We start from the raw sequence: 19,550 nt of genomic DNA, 5'->3' as shown, positions 1-19,550 counted from the left end.
TCACTATGTGGGGCATCCCAAGGGAGTAATGATTTATATAATGAATCATGGTCAATAATGGTCATTATTGATTTTTGCTTATACATTTATGTATATTTGGTGTATATGCTGGTCCTGAGGCTTGAACTCAGGGCCTGGGTACTGTCTTTGAGCTTTTTCACCCAAGGCTGGTGCTCTACCACTTGAACCACAACTCCACTTCTGGTTTCTGGTGGTTCATTGGAGATCAGAATCTCATGGACTTTCCTGCCCGGGCTGGCTTTGAACAGCCAATCCTCAGATCTCAGCCTCCTGAGTAGTTGAGATGACAGGCATGAGACACCAGTGCCTGGCCCAAGGATATTTTAATCATGATCCTTGGTGATCTCAACCTAGTTTTCCCTGTCCCCTTCTCCACCCCCACCCTACCCCCAGCCCCTTTGGCTGGGTATTTTGAAAGTGATGCTGAGCACTCTGGAGATGAAGCTGAATGCAAGCGCAAGTTGAACTGGAAACGGGTTTAGTGAGATGTTATTTATGAAGCTCGAATCAGCTCCTTAGAGACTTAGGTTGTTGGTAGCTTGCCCCAGAGAGAGAAAGACTTTCTGGTACAAGAACAAGTCACAATTGCCCTGTTCATCTCCTTGCTCTTTCTGGATGTGAAGCTGTGGGATAGATAAATGGATTAAAGTAGATTGCTGGCAACTGTGAAAGTGGAAGGAAAAAACCTGTTGAAATTGTTCTGGGAAGGGGAGAAAGAGTGCTAGAAGGGGTGGGACTGCAATATATTGATAATCTGTGTGGAAATGTACAATGAAACACCTGTAATACTAATACAAGCTAACGTATATGCATATACATTATAGACATACAGAAAGAGGCACTCTGTATTGCATGCATGCATGCATGCATGTATGTATGTATGTATGTATGTATGTATGTATGTATGTATGTATGTATGTATGTATGTATGTATCTGGCATTGCCTCTCTCTCAGTCCTCGGTGAGAATTTGTTTTTCTCAATAAGCATTGCTGGGGAATACAGTCAGACCCCTTGTCTCATTAGAACGCACTTTCCTTTGGGGTGGTGAGGAGGTGTGCCAGGACATCATAATTTGTCACATCAAGGAATGGCGTTTCAGATTTGAAAAAGCTGCCTGGCTCCTGATATAGTTTTAATGAAAGGTCTGTGGTTCACAGAGGCCAAGTTGTTTGTAAAAATGTGTAAAAGTAGCCGGGTGTCAGTGGCTCACACCTGTCATCCTAGTTACACAGGAGGCTGAGATCTGGAGGATCATGTCTGGAGTCCTCGCTGAGATCTGGAGGCCGGAGTCTGGAGGCCCAGCAAGGGGCAGCAAAATCGGCTGGACATAGTCCCCTGTGGACAAAGCCGGGTTGCCATTCCGATTTTAAGGAGAAGTCTAGAACCAGCGGGCCGCAGTCCTGCTAGGTCCTGCACAGGAAGCCGGTGCAAAGTGGGCCGGGGCCTGGCTTGGCGACAGAGCACCCACCCGAGACAGACGGTCTGCACGCGAACGAGCGGGTGTGAACTGTGAACCGTGTGAACAGGCGTGACAGGTGTGATTCCAGCTCGAGTGTCGGGGAGGCTGGGGACTGCGGGGTGCCCTGGACCCCCCATCCTGCTTGCACTTATCTCAGTCTGCACCTTCCCAGGGATCAAACTCCGGGCCTTGAATTTTGGGCCTGCAGGCTGCACTTTCCCCTTGAGGCTGGCGCTGCACCGCTTGAACCACAGCTCCACTCCGGGTTTTGTGCTGGTTAGCTGGAACTCTGGAGAACCCCGCAGACTTCCCAGCCTGGGCTCTGATACGGGTTCCAGGGGAGATGGCGGTGGCCCTCGGCTGCGCCTAGGCTCCTAAAAGGCTGGAACCAAGCCTAGCATGCGCCTGGCCACCTGGCCAAGGCCACCGTATGCAAATTACCGCCTGTCAATCATACCTCTCAACCTATCAGAGGCCCCCACGGAGGAGTTTAGCCAATCAGAGGCACCCAGGGGCAGCCCCGCCCACGGCCTGGGCCCCTTCATCGCCTCAGCGGCCAGCAGGAGGCTCCGCCAACTGGGGTTTGGCCTCGGGTATCCCCCAGTTCGACCCAGTGCCTGGCGCTTGATGTGGGCCGCCGCCCCCAGCTAGGGTGCTCGCGATCCCGCAGGGCAGAGGCGGGGGTGCAGGCCCGCTGGTGGGGCACGCGCCTGCGTGTGCTGTGTGTGCAGCCTCGGGGGTGTGAACCCCAAATCCAGCCATGGCCCGGCCTCCTGTGCGGTCCTGGGGTGCTGCCGCGCCGCCCGGTTCCTCCCAGAGTGCTCCAGACGCCAATCAACCAACTGAGGTAAACCTGCCACGGGAGGGAGGCGGCCCGACCCTTGACCCCAACCCCCGCCCGCGCGCACGGAGCCGCGGTGAGCGCCCAGGGTCGGGCCTGCGGGGGGCGGGGCTGGGCTGCGGGGACCTCGCTGTCGATCTCTGCGGGTTTTGGGGGTCGAGGGGATCCCGGGGGGCTTGTTGTGGTTCTCTGCGGGTTTCGGGGGCGGGGCCGGGGCTGGGCCCTGGGGATCCCCCTGGGCCCTGGGGATCCCTCCCTTCTCCCGGGTCCTGCACGGGGCTGGCATGGCAGGTGAAGCCCCTGAGGACGCGTGCGTGCAGAAGGGGCGGGACAGTGCGCAAGGGGGATGGTGGTGGGGGCGTGCGCAGGGGACAGCGGGCAGTGCGCATATGCGTAAGGGCGGGGGGAATGGCAGCGGCAGCGCGCGCGGGGGGGGGGGGGCGGGAGCACGGCGGGGGCCTGCGGGGCTGAGCGTGTGTGAGCCAGCACAGGCCTGCGAGCGGAGCCCCGGTTGTGGCACGGGCACCTGCAGAGCTGTCTGCACAAGCCAGGGTAGGAGGAGGAGGAAGGAGAGGAGGAAGAAGAGGAGGAAGGAGGAAAAGGAGGAAGGAGAGGAGGAAGGAGATAAAGGAGGAATGAGAGGAGGAGGAGGAGGCCCCGCCGCCGCCACCGCCGCAGCCGCCAGCGCAGCCATGATCCGGGTGCCCCCTACCTGTCAGCCCCCACAGCCCGGGGCTTCGGCCGCATCAGCCGAAGCCAGTGTGAGTGACTGCCGGTGCTGGCCCGCGCGTGCCCGTGTGCGCGCCTCCCCCCCCCCCCGCCCCCCGACCCCCTCGGGTCGCCCGTCCCGGCGCTGCCCTGCGCCCCCCCTTACACACACACACGCACTCGGGGTGCGGTTCTCCCCCTCCACTGCTACCCACTTGGGATGTCTCCTGGAGCACGCCCCCCTCCACACTGACCCTCTTTCTCTCTCTCTTCCCCCCCCCTAGGAAGGGGCGGCGGCGCCATGCTCCACCGCCGCCAGGGGGACACAGCTGGCTCCCTGCTGCTCCACCCCAAGCTTCCACTGCTGAGCCTCTGTGAGGAAGAGGAGGGTCAGGAAGAAGAGCCAGGCGCGGAGCCCCACCGACAGTAGGAGCCCCACCCTCGGGCCACTGGAGGGGGGAACCGGGGCCACCCACCGACCGACCCACTGGACTGCCCGCCAGCCCACCGGCCCGCCACCCCGCCACCCATGCTGGGGCCGCCCCACCGTGCCCTCGGACCCCAGGGCCAGATTTCCATGCAAGCTCCCTGGCTCCCTCCCAAGTGGATATGACAGGCAGCACCCCAGGCCTGAGCCACCCACCAATGCTGGCCGCTGCCCTGACCGGCCGGGCTACAGGTTCGGCTCTTACCCATACAGGTGAGCCCCGCGCCGGCCGTGCCCCCCCCCACTCCTCACAGGGCTCAAGGGGCTCCCCGCACCCCTGTCCCCTTCCCGGACCACACACACACACACAAAAGGGGTCTCTACTATTCATTCCCTTCAAGTGATTCTTTATTCATTTATTTTTGGGTCTCTCACCCCAAAAAACGGATCTGAAAAATAATGCTTTTTTTTGGGGGGGGGGAAGACTTCTAACAAAGAAGGCGGCCTCTTTCCCCTCCATCATCAAACAGGTTTTATTGGGGGATCCTGGCAGGGGGCAGGTGGGAGGGTGGGTAGGCGTCTGGGTGAATGATGATTTTCTAGTTAAATGCCATTGTCTTCGCCAAGAGCTCCAGCTATCTATTCTTTTTTCTTTTTTTGGGGGGGGGGTCCGGTCGTGGGGCCTGAACTCTGGGCCTGGGCACTGTCCCTCAGCTTTTTAAGCTCAAGGCTAGCGCTCTACCACTTGATCCACAGCGCCACTTCCGGCTTTTTTCTTTTTGCTTATGTGGTGCTGGGGAATCGAACCCAGGGCCTCATGCATGCAAGGCAAGCGCTCTACGACTGAGCCTCCTCCCCAGCCCATGTGCTCCAGCTATCTAGATTCCAACCCCCCCCACTTCTCCCCTTCTGCCTAATGTCTCCACCCCCACCCCCACCCCCCTATCTCCTGGCTCCATCTTTCCACCCCATCCTAATGATCTGCACCCTTACATTAAAAATCAGGAGAGAGGATTACAGCAAGGGTCACTGCGGCCATCTCGAGGGCAGACTGCTGGTCCCGTGCTGCCTCCCATCCCTGGAGGCCAGGTCGCCCAGGGGTCCAGGCTGGCTGGAGAGGCAGGATTGCCAGGTTCCACCCCCCCTAGGGGGTCGCTGAGGGAGACCTTAAAATCCTGAGCTGGGCAAGGAGGGACTGTGTCTGTAATCTGCTTTTTCATTTGGATTTGTGTGTGGGGGGGGGGGGAGATTTCTTTATTTCTTTATGTTTTTCAATCATCCTCCACACCATGTGTTCTCTCTCTGAGCTGTAAATTTCTCCTGTGTCTACACATCTATTTATACCCACACATTCCTCCCACCTCCCCCTTCCCTCCCTATTTTTTGGGGGCAAACTGCTGGAGCTCCTCAGTTGCAAATGGCTCTCTCCCTGAGTTCAAAATGCAGGGTGTGTGGGAAGGGAGTCCACACGTGAGAGAGCTTTTGTGCTGAACAAAGGGATGGTACTGACCCCGCACGTACGTGCGTGTGTGGTGTGTGTGTGTGTGTGTGTGTCTTACCAGCCCTGAAAATCGCATGGATACTTCCATTTCCCCCACCTTCCCCTTTCATCCATTTTCACAATATGGCAAAATGTCGGTTAGGCAGCATCTTAATGTGTGTGTGCATGTGTGTGTGGGGGCGGGGGAGGAGAGCTGAAGAAAGACTTAGTGAAATGATTCTTCTATGAGCCACTTGGGCAAGCCAAGGTAACTCTTGAGGGAAAAACAAGATGGGATCACGACCCAGCTAGGGGTGGCAACAGCTGGAGCTTCTGATCTTCCAGGGCCCACCTTCCTGCCTCACTCAACAGACAGCTGCAAACTCAGGGAACAGGTACACACCAGCCTGAGCTTGGGATCAAGGTCTGGAAGGAATCTAGAGCAGAATCATCAATAATGCTTTCCCGATATCTCATCCCTTTCTTTATGTGTGTTACTTATTTTCCCATCTCTGGTCTTAAAAAAGTGAATCAGCAATGCTTTGGAACCATTGAGATGGAGAGTCAACGGAAGGCGCTCGTCCCTCTGCCCTGTAGTAGATGATTATTAAAAAAAAAAAAAAAGAATTGGCCAGAAAGGGCGGATGGATGTCAGCCAGATGCCCAGTCATCTCCTCTTGTTTCAGAGTGTGTGTGAGACTCCAGTCTGTGCCCGAGGTGTCTCAGAGTGAGAGGTTCGAGTCCCACCGCCTCCACACATCCTCGAGGTGCTTGCTCACTTTGGAGGTCCCTCAGCTGGCTTCTCCACCTGCTTGCTCCAGGAAGGAGGTGGGCTGGGAGAACTCTTCATCTTTCTTCAGAATAGCTCAGAGGCAGGGGTGGGGTGGGCCATGATTGCAGGTAGAGTTCGCAGGTGAGTACCTTTGGGTCTCCCAGTGATTGGCGTGGAGTGGGTTGGGGCGATGGCAGGGTCTCAGCCCCCGTCCCTCCCCACTCACCCAGTAGGACAAAGCCAGGTTTCCAGCTGTCATGTGTGGACCCCAGGACCCACCAGCAATGGGGAGGGAGGGGTGACAGAAGGTGGGTGCAGAGGAAGAGAAGAGAAAGGGCATGAGGAGAATGTGGAGGGGCAGGACCCGAGTGGGGGTGAGGGGTTCCGACTGGCCAAGGCCTTTGGGGGAGTGGCCACAGGTGGGCCTTTGTGGGGTGGGGGGGACCCCCAAGACGAGGGGTCGGGGTGAGGGGGGAGCCTTTGTTCTCCTCTCCTCCTGGCTGCATGAATTGCCAGTTGGGTTGGCTTTTTGTCTCCTCCTGCCCCCTCCCCCCTGTCATGCATGACGAGGTTGCTGGTGGGAGCAAAAGTAGTTTTAATAGCAACAGCAATGAGGAGCACGCATGGTATGCAATTAAGACAAGAAATTAATAGGAAACCAAGACTTCCCAGGAAGGGTCAGTGGTGCTGTGAAGCGAGGAGTCCCAGCCCCCCTGGGGGCCGTGTTTCTGGGTTGCCGGGCTGGGGTCCCTGCATGGAGATGGTGGCCCATGGGCTCCGGCCTGCCTCCTCTTCTCACTCATTGGCCTTGGCTCTAGGAAGCCTGTCTTGTCTGAAAGTCTGCCTCTGCTACTGGGTGATTTTTTTCTTAGGGGTGATGCAGCAGGCAGAGGAGTAAGTGAGGATAAATGGCAGGATAGGGAAGGGAGGAGAAAAATCCCTCTCGAAAAATCACCCCCTCTGCACACCAGTTGCTTTTTTTGGCTGTTGTGGGGCTTGAGCTCTGTGCCTGGGTGCTGTCACTGCGGGCTTGAGCTCAAGGTGAGTGCTCTACCACTTGAACCACAGCACCACTACCTCCAACCTTTTCCCAGTAATTTACTGGAGACAAGAGACTCACAGACTTTCCCACCCGGGCTGGCTTTGAACCTCTATCCTCAGATCTCAGTAGCTTGGATGACAGGTGTGAGCTGCTGGTGCCTGGCTTCTTTCTCCTCCTTCTTTTATTTAGTCTGGTTGAGAAGAGCGGCTCCTACTGGAGGCGGAGGGAACTGTAGGACCTTGCATCTAGAAAGATGGCAGCAGATTCTTCCCTGTCCTCTTGGCTTTTGGCCTCATGGCCCCCATGGGTAGGGCCTGGTGCAGGGGAGGCCAGGTAGGGAACAGCACCGGGGCTGAAATCAGCAGATGGAGGAAGTGATCTTCAGCAGGGAGAAGCAGGCTGAGTGGATCTGGCTCTCAGCATGTTTTTTACATCATAAGACATCTTTCCAGATCCTTCTCATCTCTGCTGGATTTGAGGATGGGGCGGGAGAGGACAGGGAAGATGATGATGGCATTTTATGTTTCGCTGTTCAAGAATCAACTGACAATGACATCTGTGCTCCCCTCTGTGGGCTGACGTCCCTTCAGTGTCTGCAGGGTGTGAGGAAGGGGCAGGGAGAACTGGCCGTTTGACTGTGTGTGGTTGGGCGTGGTGGTTCCAAGCTAGTGTGCTTCTCTTTCCTTTTTCCGTTTTGAACTTGAACTTGGTCCCTGACCCTATTGGCTGGCACTCTATCAACGGAGACACGCCTCTGTGGCTATGTGTGGTTCACGCCTCTGTGGCTATGTGTGGTTGGGCATGGTGGTTCCAAGCTAGTGTGCTTTTCTTTCCTTTTTCCGTTTTGAACTTGGTCCCTGACCCTATTGGCTGGCAATCTATCAACGGAGACACGCCTCTGTGGCTGTGTGTGGTTGGGTTTGGTGGTTCCAAGCTAGTGTGCTTCTCTTTCCTTTTTCCATTTTGAATTTGAACTTGGTCCCTGACCCTATTGGCTGGCACTCTATCAACGGAGACATGCCTCCTTCCCCCCCCTGCAGTTCCTCTTTTGAACTACAAAGATAAAGGTTGACCCAAGGGGGTGGGGTGTGGATGGTCTTGGCCAGGCAAGGCTCTTCTGTTTTGTTTTGTTTTTCAGCCCCATCCTCCAAGCTTCCCTGACAATTCTAGAAAGCTCTTCCTCACAGTTGACTCCCATTTTCCCTTCTCTGCCATTGGGTGTGCACAGCCCCATCCTCGTGGAGTCCCTCCACCCCCCTCCCCTACCCTCTCTGTAAATAGAGATCAAAAGGGGAGTTATGGGTCTAATGAGTTGTTCACATTTTATTAGAGTGGATCTCCTCTTTCAACCACAAGGGATTCTCCAGAGACAGGAGATTAGTGGTGGGATTGATGTCCTCTTCCAGGATGCCGGGGCTGGGCCAGCAGCAGGCAGTCCAGAGAGGGGTGGGCTTCAGGGCCTGCCCAGGCCCTGGCGGTGGCACAAAACCCATTGGGTGCCTCAGCCCCTGGGGGCAGGAATGGGAGAGTGGTGGTATGAGCTGGAAGGGCGTGCTCGTGGTTGGATGTCCATGCTCCTCCCAGGTTAGTGGCCTTGTGGCCTTTCTCTGGGCCTTCTCGAAGCTACCGGCACCTGCTCAGGATTTTGGGTGTACTTGGTGCCCCGAAATTCTCTTCACGCACCCTGCTGGAGAACGGGAAGTATGTGAACTTCTCCAGGGCGCGGAGAGAGATTTCAATTCAGCACTTGTATTTAACATTGTTGAGTGACTAGTAGCACCTAATGAAATACACACGTGTGGACTAAGTGAAGGAATGAATGAGTTAATGAAGCTGGGGGCAGGGGTTGTCTGGTCTGGTGGATTAGAGGAAACCGGAAACGTCCAGCTCTGACCTGCTAGAAAGATGTCCACTGCCGGCTTCTCATTTAAGAGATGGGGGAAAGTGAGGCCCAGGGTCTCCAGGTTGATTTGCCTCAGGGCTGGCGGCTCCTCAGTACCCATGTCCAGTGGGTCTTCTTTTAATGGGTGATTTGCTTTCTTATTCTTTCTTTGGGTCCCCCCCTTTGTAATTGATCTTATCTGATATCTTGGCATCTCTTCTCTTTCACATTGTCTTCTTTTAGTTAATTAGATTTTTTTTTTTTGGTGCCAGTTGTGGGGCTTGAGCGCTGCCCCTGAGTTTTTTTTAATTTTTAATTAATTAATTAATTTTGATTTTGCTCAATGCTGGCGGCTCTGCCTCTTGAGTCACACCTCCACCTCTTGCTTTTTGGTCTCACAGACCTTCCTGGCCTAGGCTGGCTTTGAATATTGACCCTCAGATCTCAGCCTCCTGAGTGGCTGGTATTGCAGGTGTGAGCCACTGGTGCCCAACTTCTGTCTTTTCTAAGTGTGTGTGTGTGTGTGTGTGTGTGTGTGTGTGTGATTTCTCTATTCAACTATTCAATAAATACCTGCTACAGACAGATTTGCCAAACATGGGGTGACCACTGGGGCTGGACTCTGTTCTCTGCCTTCTAGCACTGTGGGAACAGAGTGCTTGGAGACCATCTCAGGGCCGGGTGAGATATCTCAGGAAGAGTGTGTGGGGAGAGAGGGATAGTCCATATTACAATTAATTTTTTTTTTTTTTTGCTGGTTGGGGCCTGAATTCTGGGCCTGGGCACTGTCCCTCAGTTCTTCAGCTCAAGGTTAGCACTCTACCACTTGAGCCACAGCGCCACTTCCAGCTTTTTTGCTTATGTGGTGCTGAGGAATTGAACCTAGGGCCTCAGGCATGCAAGGCAAGAACTCTACCACTGAGCCTCCTTCCCAGCCCACAATTGATTTTTTATTGTGATGATAAAGATGACGTGCAGAAGGGTGACAGTTACATCAGTTGGGTTGTGAGCTCGTTTTTCTGTGGACCATGTCTTCTCTTCCCTCGCTCTCTCCCCCAGTTTCTTCCTCCCGTCCCCATCCAGGAGTGGTAGAGTTCATTCTCCACGTGGTGTCCACTGAGGACCACGGCTGCCTTTGTTCACCCTCTGTCGCCTCATTTCTGTGCCTCCCCTTCCTTTGTTGTTGTTGGTTGTTTTCTGATGCAGATCCTGGGGCTTGAACTCAGGACCTGGATACTGTCTTTTGCTCAAGGCTAGTGCTTTATCATTTGAGCCACAGCCTCACTTCTGGCTTTTTGCTGGTGCCTTGGAGATAAGAGTCTCACAGAGTTTTTCTATCTAGGCTGGCTTTGACCCACGATCCTCCTGTCTCAGCCTTCTGAGCTCCTCAGGTGACAGGCCAGAGCCACATGTTCCCCACCCATATTTCAGTTTCCCCCTGAAGGATGAATTGCAGGAAAGGAGGAGAGAGTGGTTTCAGGAGGAGGAGGAAGGACACAGGGAGAAGGAGCTGGTGGAGGGCCCAGCCCTCCGTGTTCTGCACCCCCACTCAGGGAGACACATAACGAGGGGCACGTGCATGCATTCTCTGGCCAGCGGGAAGGGGGCCGGCTCCCTGATCTAGCCGCACCAGAGCTGTCCAGCTGAGGGGCTAGTGAAGGACACACGAAGCAAGCTTCCTCCCTGGCCACTGGCTTTCTTGCTGGCCAGGAGGAAGAAAGGGAAGCTGCTGGTTGACTCTCGGCCAAGACAGAGTTGGATGGGGGCCCAGGCCTGGCTGTTCACAGCGAGGGGCTGGCCTGGGCCCCTGTGTTTCTGGAGTGGTGAAGGCCGTGCCGTGCACACACTGGCCACTTTCACTGGGGGTGCAGAGCAGGCCGGGTGAGGGGTGTGGGGGGGATTGGACAGAAGGGGGGTGCCCAGGACAACCTCTGGGCGTGTCCCAATCCTGTAGCACTTCCTTCCTCAATGTGGACAGAGGAAGGGGCGGGGGCAGACCCCACGCACGGAAGCACCCAGCCCCTGGGGTTGTGGTTTGGACAGATGCCGCCCCCAAATTGATTTTTCACCTTCGAATCTCCACGCTGTGGTTTGCATTCGGAAAGACAATTCACAAACACGAAGCGAGGCTCAGCTGAAGATGTGCTCACTTGCTCTCCCCCCCCTCTCTAGCTCTCTCTTTCTCTCACTCACTCAATGGGTGGGTGCTTTCCTCCACTAGCTGGGCACCCAGCCCTTTTCACTTTAGCTGCTTTTATTCAGGTAGGGGACCTCAGATGGTGATCTTCCCATGCATACCTTTGGCATAGCTGGGATTACAGGTGCAAGCTCTCATACCTGGCCTTTAGCCTGAAGGCCAGATGTGGTACTCTGGGGCTGGAACTGTTGGGGATGAATTTTTAGGGGTCTCTGAAGGGCAGCGCCTGGAGGTAGAGGCACAAGACTATGCCTTTGAGGCCAGAGCAAGAGGGGAACTGAGGAGAGGCCAAGGTGGATCTATAGATGTCAGGCCTGGCTGGGGGTGGGAGGTGGACATGGTGGTCAGAATCCTTCACTGGACTTCCGGGTGTTGTAGGGGGGTGGGAGAGAGTTGTAGGTGAGAGCTTCCTTGGCCTTGAACTAGAGCCACAGCTCTACTTCCCACCTCTCTGCCGGCTCATTGGAGATAAAAGCACTTCCCTCCTCCCGTCTTCTGGGGCCCCATCAGGTCATGCGGATGTCAAAATAGAGGTTGGTGGAAGAGTAAAGAGGGGAAGGAGGAAGAGTGAGGAGGAAGAATAAGGAGCAGGAGAGGAAGAGGAGGAGAAAAAGAAAAAGAGAAGGAGGAATGAGGAGGAGGAAGAGCAAGGAGGAGGAGGAGGAAGCCTTAAGAGACACCTTTGCTCACCTGACTGTGGCTATAATCACTGATGGTTAGCCTGGCTGGCTTCGTCGTTTTTGCACAACCACCTTTTTTGGCTTCCTCCTTTCTGTGTTTTAAAATAAATGGGAACCCAGATGTACAGAGGTAGGAAAAAGAAAAAAAAGCCAATCAAGATCAAGATTTATGGATCTGTGTTCCTGAACAAAGCCCAGTGCATTCATTTATTTACCTATTTCTTTTCTGCTATTTTTCTTCTGGATGCCTGTTGGTGGAGGTGGGTTGGGGAGGAGTGGTAGTGAGTGTAATCTGGGTTTTCGGGTGTGTGTGGTAGGTTCTACAATATTCAGGGAAATCAAGTCACGCCTCATGGATCTGTGTTTTCAGACCTTGGCTGGTGGGCTCCACCTAGGCAGGGGCAGTGATCACAGACAGACTGAGTGACCATGGCTGGGAGTTCCTACCAGGCAGGCCAGGTGTGCCTCTGGAGTGTCAGAATGGGAGCCTTGCTTGTGTGTGTGTGTTTCTCCTTGTTAGAAACTCCAGGAATTGTTGATGAAACTCAAGGGTCATTATTTGTTTGATTTGCACCCACCTCTGCTGGAAATGACTTGAGAACAATTCCACTTTGGCCTACCTAGGGTTCTGGGCCGCAGGTGCCCTATCATAGGGAGGGGCACGTAGAATCTACTGGAGTGAGACGGAGACTAGACTTGAAGGGAGGGAAGGCCTTGCCGGTCTAGCTGTAGTCATGTAGGAGGAGGGCTGAACCAATTGCACCTGTGTTGGTCATTCGGTCTTCATCTAGCTTCATCCTTCTGTGTGGATGCTGTTTCCCCAAATTCCTCCAACTCCATTTCAAAGCTCTTCTCTCCTCTAGTTGCATCCCAAAGGGGGTGTCCGCTGCAATTCTTGATTGTTCTCCTCAGCTAGAAATAAGCTCTGAGCATGTCTGTCCTCGAACTCCTGTCCTCATCTCTGTTCCTAGCATTTTTCCTAAGTGGTTTTGGGGTCAGGTCTTATGAGGGTTTTTCACCCCTTCGTCATCCCAGGTCCTCTCTCTGTCCTTCCGTTTTCTGGAACAAACACGATCTTACTTCCTTAATCTTCCCGACCTCTTATTTATTTAGTTGGTCATGGGACTTGAACTCAGGGCCTGGGCGCTGTCCCTGAGCCTCCTTGTGCTCAAGGCTAGCACTCTACCACTTGAGCCACAGCGCCACTTCTGGTTTTCGAGTGGTTCATTGGAGATAAGAGTCTCACAGGGACTTTCTTGCTCATGCTGGCTTCGAACGATGATCCTCAGACCTCAGCCTTCTGAGTAGCTAGGATCACAGGCATGAGCCATTGGCGCCCAGCTGTTTTCTTTTAAAATTTATTCTGTGCCTATTTACAAAGGTGCTTTGGTTTCAAGAAGAAAAACCCAAGAAGGTTACTTCTGAAATACACACGATCCTTTCAAGAACCTTCTCCTGGAGTCTGTTTTGCCGGTGAATCCACATTTATTTACAGAAAGCAAGATGAGAGCACTTAAGGGAAAACACAAGTAGGTTTCTAGACATAGGGAACTTGAGATCATTAATGTTTTTGAAAAAATAAAAAAATAAAGGGTGGGGTGAAAGCTCTACAGGCCTTTGGTGTGAATCTGACTAGGATAGTCTCCCATTGGTACTTGTGACTGGTCTCTGCTGGTGGTGACTTCCGGCAGCTACGGTGCTGATGGGATAGATGTCCTTGGAGGCTCGTGGCTGGCCCTTGGCATTCTGTGTCAGGTTCATACGTGGAGGCCTCAGGAGACTGGCCTTGTGTGATTCTCGCTGCCCTTCAGAGGCACAGAGACAGGGGCTGCAGAACTTGGGGTGGCACTGATACCAGCCAGGTTTCCGAGTAGGTCTCCTGAGAGTTGAGCTCCTGGTGTGTGGCCTGCTGGGGGTGTAAGGCACGGTTTACATTGTAAGTGAAGGAACTCCTTATCCGCACTGGCTTTGGGACGTCCCCCAAAGTGCCCTTCTAGAGCCTTGTCTCTTCGCACATCACACAAGGCTGATTTGGTTCGAATGAATGACTAGAATTCCTGCAAAATAGCCCATTTCCAGGTTTTGATGTACTTTGTGGAGGACAAGAGGGCGGGAAATTGCCCCGCACGTGGTGATCCTGTTTCCCACAAGGCTGAGTTCTGGCCGCTGTCCTCTCCACCTTCCCCTTTCCTGCTGTACATATGTCCCCAGCGCCCCCCTGTGCATCTGGGAGACCGTCTACTCTCCTGCGCCTGTCTCTGCCTGCATTCTGTCTGTGTATTCGGACTCTATGTGGAGATTGACTGTGATTCTCCCTACTCAAGAATGGCCGGCGGGAGTGCTGTTTCAGTGATGGGTTTTTTAATCATTGTTGTTTTTAAAGGAGCTTTCCAGAAAGGATGTGAAGCCAGGTGTTGTCACTTTCTCCTATCATTCTAGCTACACCTGAGGCAGAGATTGGGAGGATGGAGTTTCTAGATCAGCTAGGGTAAAAAATTCAGGAGAATCCAGGTGCCTATTGCTCATGCCTGGAACCCCAGTTTCTCTGAAATTTGAGGATTGAGGTTCAAAACCAGCAGAGGCATAAAAATCCTCGAGACTCTTATTTCCAATGAACCACTAGAAAATCAGAAATGGAGCTGGGCTCAAGTGGTACAGCACTAGGTCTCTAGCAAAAGAGCTAAGGGACAGGTTTATGATCATTGTCTGAAAATCCATGGGATGGAATGGCTTCCTTGCTCACCCATGATCATAATAGGCTGAGGTCTCCCAAGTGTGTAGGTGGCAGTACAGAATTGTGTGGTGAGTTCAAGGCTGGTGCTGTACCACTTGAGCCACAGCACCACTTCTGGTTTTCTAGTGGTTCATTGGAGATCAGAGTTGCACAGACTTTCCTTCCCAGGCTGGCTTTGAGCCATGATCCTCAGATCTCAGCCTCCTGAGTCACTGGGATGACAGGTGTGAGCCACTAGTACCTGATGTATTATACCTGGTGTATATAATACACCTGCTGTATTATGAATGTATTTTGTTTTGAGATTTCTCCGATGCAGCCAGCAGCTTTGGCGGCATCTTGGATACATTTCATGTCTTGTCTCTCCCGATGTCTCTTAGAAGCATGTGGGTTCTTTGGCCAGTGGATGAGCTCAATACTTCTTGAGAACCTGTGGGACCCCTGGGTGTCTGTTTATTTAGAGGATGTGGCCCCTCCGTCCGCAGCCTCCCCTGCCAGCCGGGTTGGGGGGTCAGTGGCTGGCATCCAAAGAGAGCAGGATCTACGGGGTCATGCGTGTGGGGCAGTGCTATTTGGGTGTGGTGGGGGACTGGGACTGCCCTGCAAATGCAGAGCACAATCAGCCTGGGCGCCGTGTAGCAACCCCTCCCCCCCAGCCTGCCCCCCATCCAGACTGAACAAGACTCTGTTCTTTTGCTGGGAACATTTTTGAATTTCAACCTAGAGGAAGGGGCAGATGGGTCCCTGATAGTATGTCATCATCCCCTCCCCTCCGCTCCCCTCCCCTTCCTTTTCCTCTCCCCTCTTCCCCTTCCCTTCCTTTCCCTCCTTTTCCCTCCCCTTCTGTTCCCCTTCCCTCTCCCCTTCCCCCTCTCCCTCTCTCCTCTCTTCCCTCCCCTTCTTCTTTTCCTTCCTTGGAGACAGTGTGCCTGTATTTGCCCCAGAATATCATTCTTTATTCCTTTGCATTCAACACAGTTTGACATTTTGCATGATTGTCTGGGTACTAGTATTAGATGTCATCTTATCCTTCTCTAATAATAATTTTAACAACCAAAAGTCAATTGGTGTGTGTGTGTGTGTGTGTGTGTGTGTGTGTGTGTGTGTGTGTGTGTGTGTGTGTGTGAGTGTGAGTGTGTGTGTGTGTGTGTGTGATAGTACTGGGGCTTGAACTCAGGACCTCCTTTGCTCATGCTCAGATTTTTCTCTCCTGGCTGACACTCTACTACTTGAGCTATGCTTCCTGTCTCTAAAAAGTCAGTTTATTAAAGTGATACTTTAATAAATTAGTAATTAATTAAGTGGAGTAAAGGTACTCTACCATTTGAGCCATGTATCAAGTTCATTGTCGCATTTTTAAATTTATTGTGCTTGTCCTGGGCTTTGAACTCAGGGTCTGGGTGCTTTCCCTGCACTATTTTTGCTGAAGGCTGGTGCTCTACCACTTGAGCCACAATTCTACTTCTGGCCTTTGGTGGTTCACTGGAGATCAGAGTCTCATGGACTTTCCTGCCCAGGCTGGTTTCAAACCTCGATCCTCAGCTCTCAGCCTCCTGAGTAGCTGGAATGACAGGTGTGAGCTGCCAGGTGCCTCCATTTTAATGGGGGGGGGTAATCTATTCTGAGATCTTGGCAGAACATGTAAGTCAGGGAGTCGCAGATGCTCATCTGGAACGTTCTCCATGTCCTCAGACTTCCTCCAAGGAAGTTTGTCTGCTGGTTCTCCATGGAGGTGACCTTTGGGCTGGCTCTTGGTTGGAGCTCTCTCCCTAGTGTCTGACTGGTTCAGCCACCCTCCCGTGAGGCTCCCCACTCCTGAGTATCGCCTCTGTGGCTACACGTGTTACTCTGGTATCTTTGCAATCGCTGGCCTAGTGCTCTTCAGGGAGGTCAGCCATGAGTCATATGCAGACGAGGCCCCAGGACCCCTCTGACTAGTGTCAGCGTGTCCATCGGGAGCTGAAGTAGAGTCGGCTTTCTCGTGCCTAAATAAATGCCGTACTTCCTGGGGGTAAAACTCATGTTATCTTGTGTCAAGTCCTGAACAGAGGATTTGGCCTGGGCTGAAGTGTGTGTGTGTGTGTGTGTGTGTGTGTGTGTGTGTGTGTGTGTGTCTGTGTCTGTGTCTGTGTGTGTGTCTGTGTGTCTGTGTGTGTGTCTCGGTGTGTGTGTGTCTGTGTGTGTGCTGGTCCTGGGGCTTGAACTCAGAGCCTAGGTGCTTTTCTGAGCTTTTTTACTAAAGACTAGTGCTCTACCACTTGAACCACTGCTCCACTTCTGACTTTTTGCTGGTTCATTGGAACTAAAGACTCCCATCAGACTTTCCTGCCCAGGCTGGCTTTGAACCACGGTCCTCAGATCTCAATCTTCTGAATGGCTAGAATTGATAGGTATGAGCCACTGGAGCCTGCCTCAGAACCCCACCTTTTATTTCAGTGTTCTCTCTGCTTCTCTGCCAAGGTGTACATTCTCCACAGGCATGGTCTAATGCTGTGTCCTTGTTCATAGGGATTTTGTTTAACATCACTTATGTGTTTATGTGTTGCAAGCTAGCTGGTATTCAAAGGACATTTAATGCCCACCTTTGCCTGCTTAGTGTTGGGAGAGCAGCAGGAGAAGGGGATGGAGCAGAGGTCCCAGCTGGGACTTTGGATGAGACCAAAATGTGGGTTGTGTTGGACTTTATCCCATGAGAAGATAGAAGCTGGGGTGGGGTCCTCAAATTGGGTAAAAATCTCTGACTGGGGGAAGACTCTCTTGATTTTTCAATTTGTTTTCCAATTTTTATTTTTATGTAGGTCATGGGGCTTGAACTCAGGGCCTGGGTGCTGCCCTTGAGCTCTGATTTGCTCAAGAGTAATGCTCTACCATTTGAGCCACAGCTCTACTTCTAGCTTTTTGTGGTTCATTGGGGATAAGAGTCTCACGGACTTCCCTGCCTGGGCTGGTTTCGAGCCACAATCCTCAGATCTCAGCCTCCTGAGTAGGTAGGAAGACAGGCGTGAGCTACCAGTGTGGAAAAGGAGAGGATGGGAGAGACCGTTGGGAAGACAAGCTAGAGCAGGGCCATGGGGATGGTGCCATCTGCCCAGGCCATGGGCAGCTTTGCCCTGGCTGCGGTGGGGGAAATGTCTGCCTGTGTCTGCTCTCTCAGGTCCCCAGTCCTCAGGGAGGTGAAGGCCTGCTTGTCTAGTGGAGCCTGGCTCACAGGTTTTCTGCTGGCTGGGCCAAGCTGTCAGCTCCCTCCTATTGGGAGATAAAGAGGAGAGGAAAGTCGTGCGGCCCACATTGGCATCACCCCGGGGCGAGGTTCGCATAGGGCACCACAGCCTCTCCTTGCTCAGGGAATGGCAAAGAGCCGTCTGCAGCCACTGCCGCCGCCTCCAGTGTAGAGAGCAGAGGACATGCAGGGACCCCCAGCTCTGCAAGGAGTGTGAAGGTGTGGGTGATCGGAAGGTTCTAGTTTCCAGATCTTTCCTTCCCGCCTGCCTGTCTTCCATTGCCAGAGACAGTGCCAGCCCTCCCCTCTCCCCTTTGTGGCTTTTTCTTACATGTCAAAAGAAGAGGGTGTCTCTCATTTACCTAGAATTTCACTACCTAGCTAGTCCCAAGGTGTTAATGCTCCTAAGGTCATAGAAAATGATAATAAGAAATACTGGTGTTAGAGGAAGCATGGTGTATGTGTGTGTATGTGTGTGTGTGTGTGTGCGTGCACGCATGCGTGTGTACACACATATGCACCAGTCTTGGGGCTTGAACTCAGGGCCTTGGCACTGTCCCTGAGCTTTTGTGGTGGTACTCTACCCCTTTGGGTCACAGGCCCCTTGACTGGACCCAAAAAACAAACAAACAAAAACCAAAGATTATCTGTGTATATTCTGGTTGTAAACAAGTGTCACATAATCCAATATTGGGCAAAATTAGATTTCTTTTTTTGGGGGGAGGGTTCCAATTGTGAGGCCTGAACTCTGGGCCTGGGTGCTGTCCCTCAGCTCTTCAGCTCAAGGCTAGCACTCTACCACTTGAGCCACAGTGCCACTTCTGGCTTTTTTTCTTTTTTGCTTATGTGGTGCTGAGGAATCGAACCCAGGGCCTCAGGCATGCAAGGCAAGCACTCTACCACCGAGCCACCTTCCCAGCCCCGTCCTTTGGAATTTTTTTAAATGGTTAAACATTTTTCATAGCTCGAATTCTATCTGTTGGAGATACCTCTTTGGAAAAATGTGGCTTCTTGGCAAAGATAAGTGCAGTAAACTCTAACTTTGTTCTTTCTATACTCCTGTCCTCTACCCTTTGGTCAAGCACCAGCTGCCGTTTGCCAGTCTAATCAATGCCATCATGGCCTTTTACCCAGAAAATATTTCAGCAGTAGTTGTACAGGCTCGGAAGCATTCTTATGAATATGTATGAATAAGTGTGAATAAGATATGCATAATGTAAATAAGTAGGTCACACATGAGGACCCCCTGCTTTGACTCCAGTTCTTTCATTTCTGTGTGGTCTTTTGCCTCTTGCTACCTCTTCTATCGTGGCTGGTAGGGCTATGATGACTGAACTTCTCTGCCAGGTGTTTCACAGTGACAGTCCTTTTCTGAGCTGTGGTACACATCCAGTCAGCTCTGTAAACTACTAAATCCTAGTGTCAACTTTGTCTGCATCATTAGTACTCTAAGAAAAAAGCAAATTGCTTTTGTAAAGTGAATATATATTCTTCATTGCTTAATTTTTATCTAGGTAAATGTAAGGACTTAAAATTCTTTGACGGGCTGGGAAGGTGGCTCAGTGGCAGAGCACTTGCCTTGCAAGCATGAGGCCCTGGGTTCGATTCCTCAGCACCACATAAGCAAAAAGAAAAAAGCCCGAAGTGGTGCTGTGGCTCAAGTGGTAGAGTGCTAGCCTTGAGCTGAAGAGCTAAGGGACAGCGCCCAGGCCTAGAGTTCAGGCCCCACTACTGAACCCAAAATAAATAAATAAATAAACAAACAAATAAATAATATTCTTTGAAAGCTTATCACTGAAAAGTAGCAACTGCTTTTATTTTGGTGAACAGTTTTCCACGTTGCTTGATATGTTCAAATAGAGATCTATGTGTGTACTTTTATTAAGTCAGTGAGCTGTAAACCCTCTGTACATCACCTTTATAATAACAATACAATTTTTTAAAGTTAATGATGCTTCCTATTTTCATACATAATTTTTTTCTTTTTGGCTCAATAGAGATAGATTTATCACATTAATGTTAAATGCCTGCATAGCAATTCACTCTTTCATATATTCTAATTTACTAAATATGACTCCTATGGTG

The 19,550-nt window shown here is 52.3% G+C and overlaps 1 protein-coding gene across 1 annotated transcript in view; it reads left to right on the top strand.

Annotated features, from left to right (window-relative positions):
• Positions 1-2,958: 2,958 nt before the first annotated feature.
• The window catches only part of LOC138819963 (anaphase-promoting complex subunit 4-like), a 47,454-nt gene continuing 30,862 nt past the window's right edge, over positions 2,959-19,550 (top strand). The window contains 2 exon segments of the mRNA XM_070011552.1: positions 2,959-3,084; positions 3,415-3,731. Coding sequence (XP_069867653.1) covers positions 2,959-3,084; positions 3,415-3,731 — 443 coding nt within the window.

This window comes from Dipodomys merriami, unplaced genomic scaffold (genome assembly GCF_024711535.1).
Source record: "Dipodomys merriami isolate MVZ:Mamm:240054 unplaced genomic scaffold, mDipMer1.0.p SCAF_839, whole genome shotgun sequence".
In the NCBI taxonomy this organism is placed as follows: domain Eukaryota; kingdom Metazoa; phylum Chordata; class Mammalia; order Rodentia; family Heteromyidae; genus Dipodomys; species Dipodomys merriami.
This window is presented reverse-complemented; position numbering and strand designations above follow the sequence as displayed.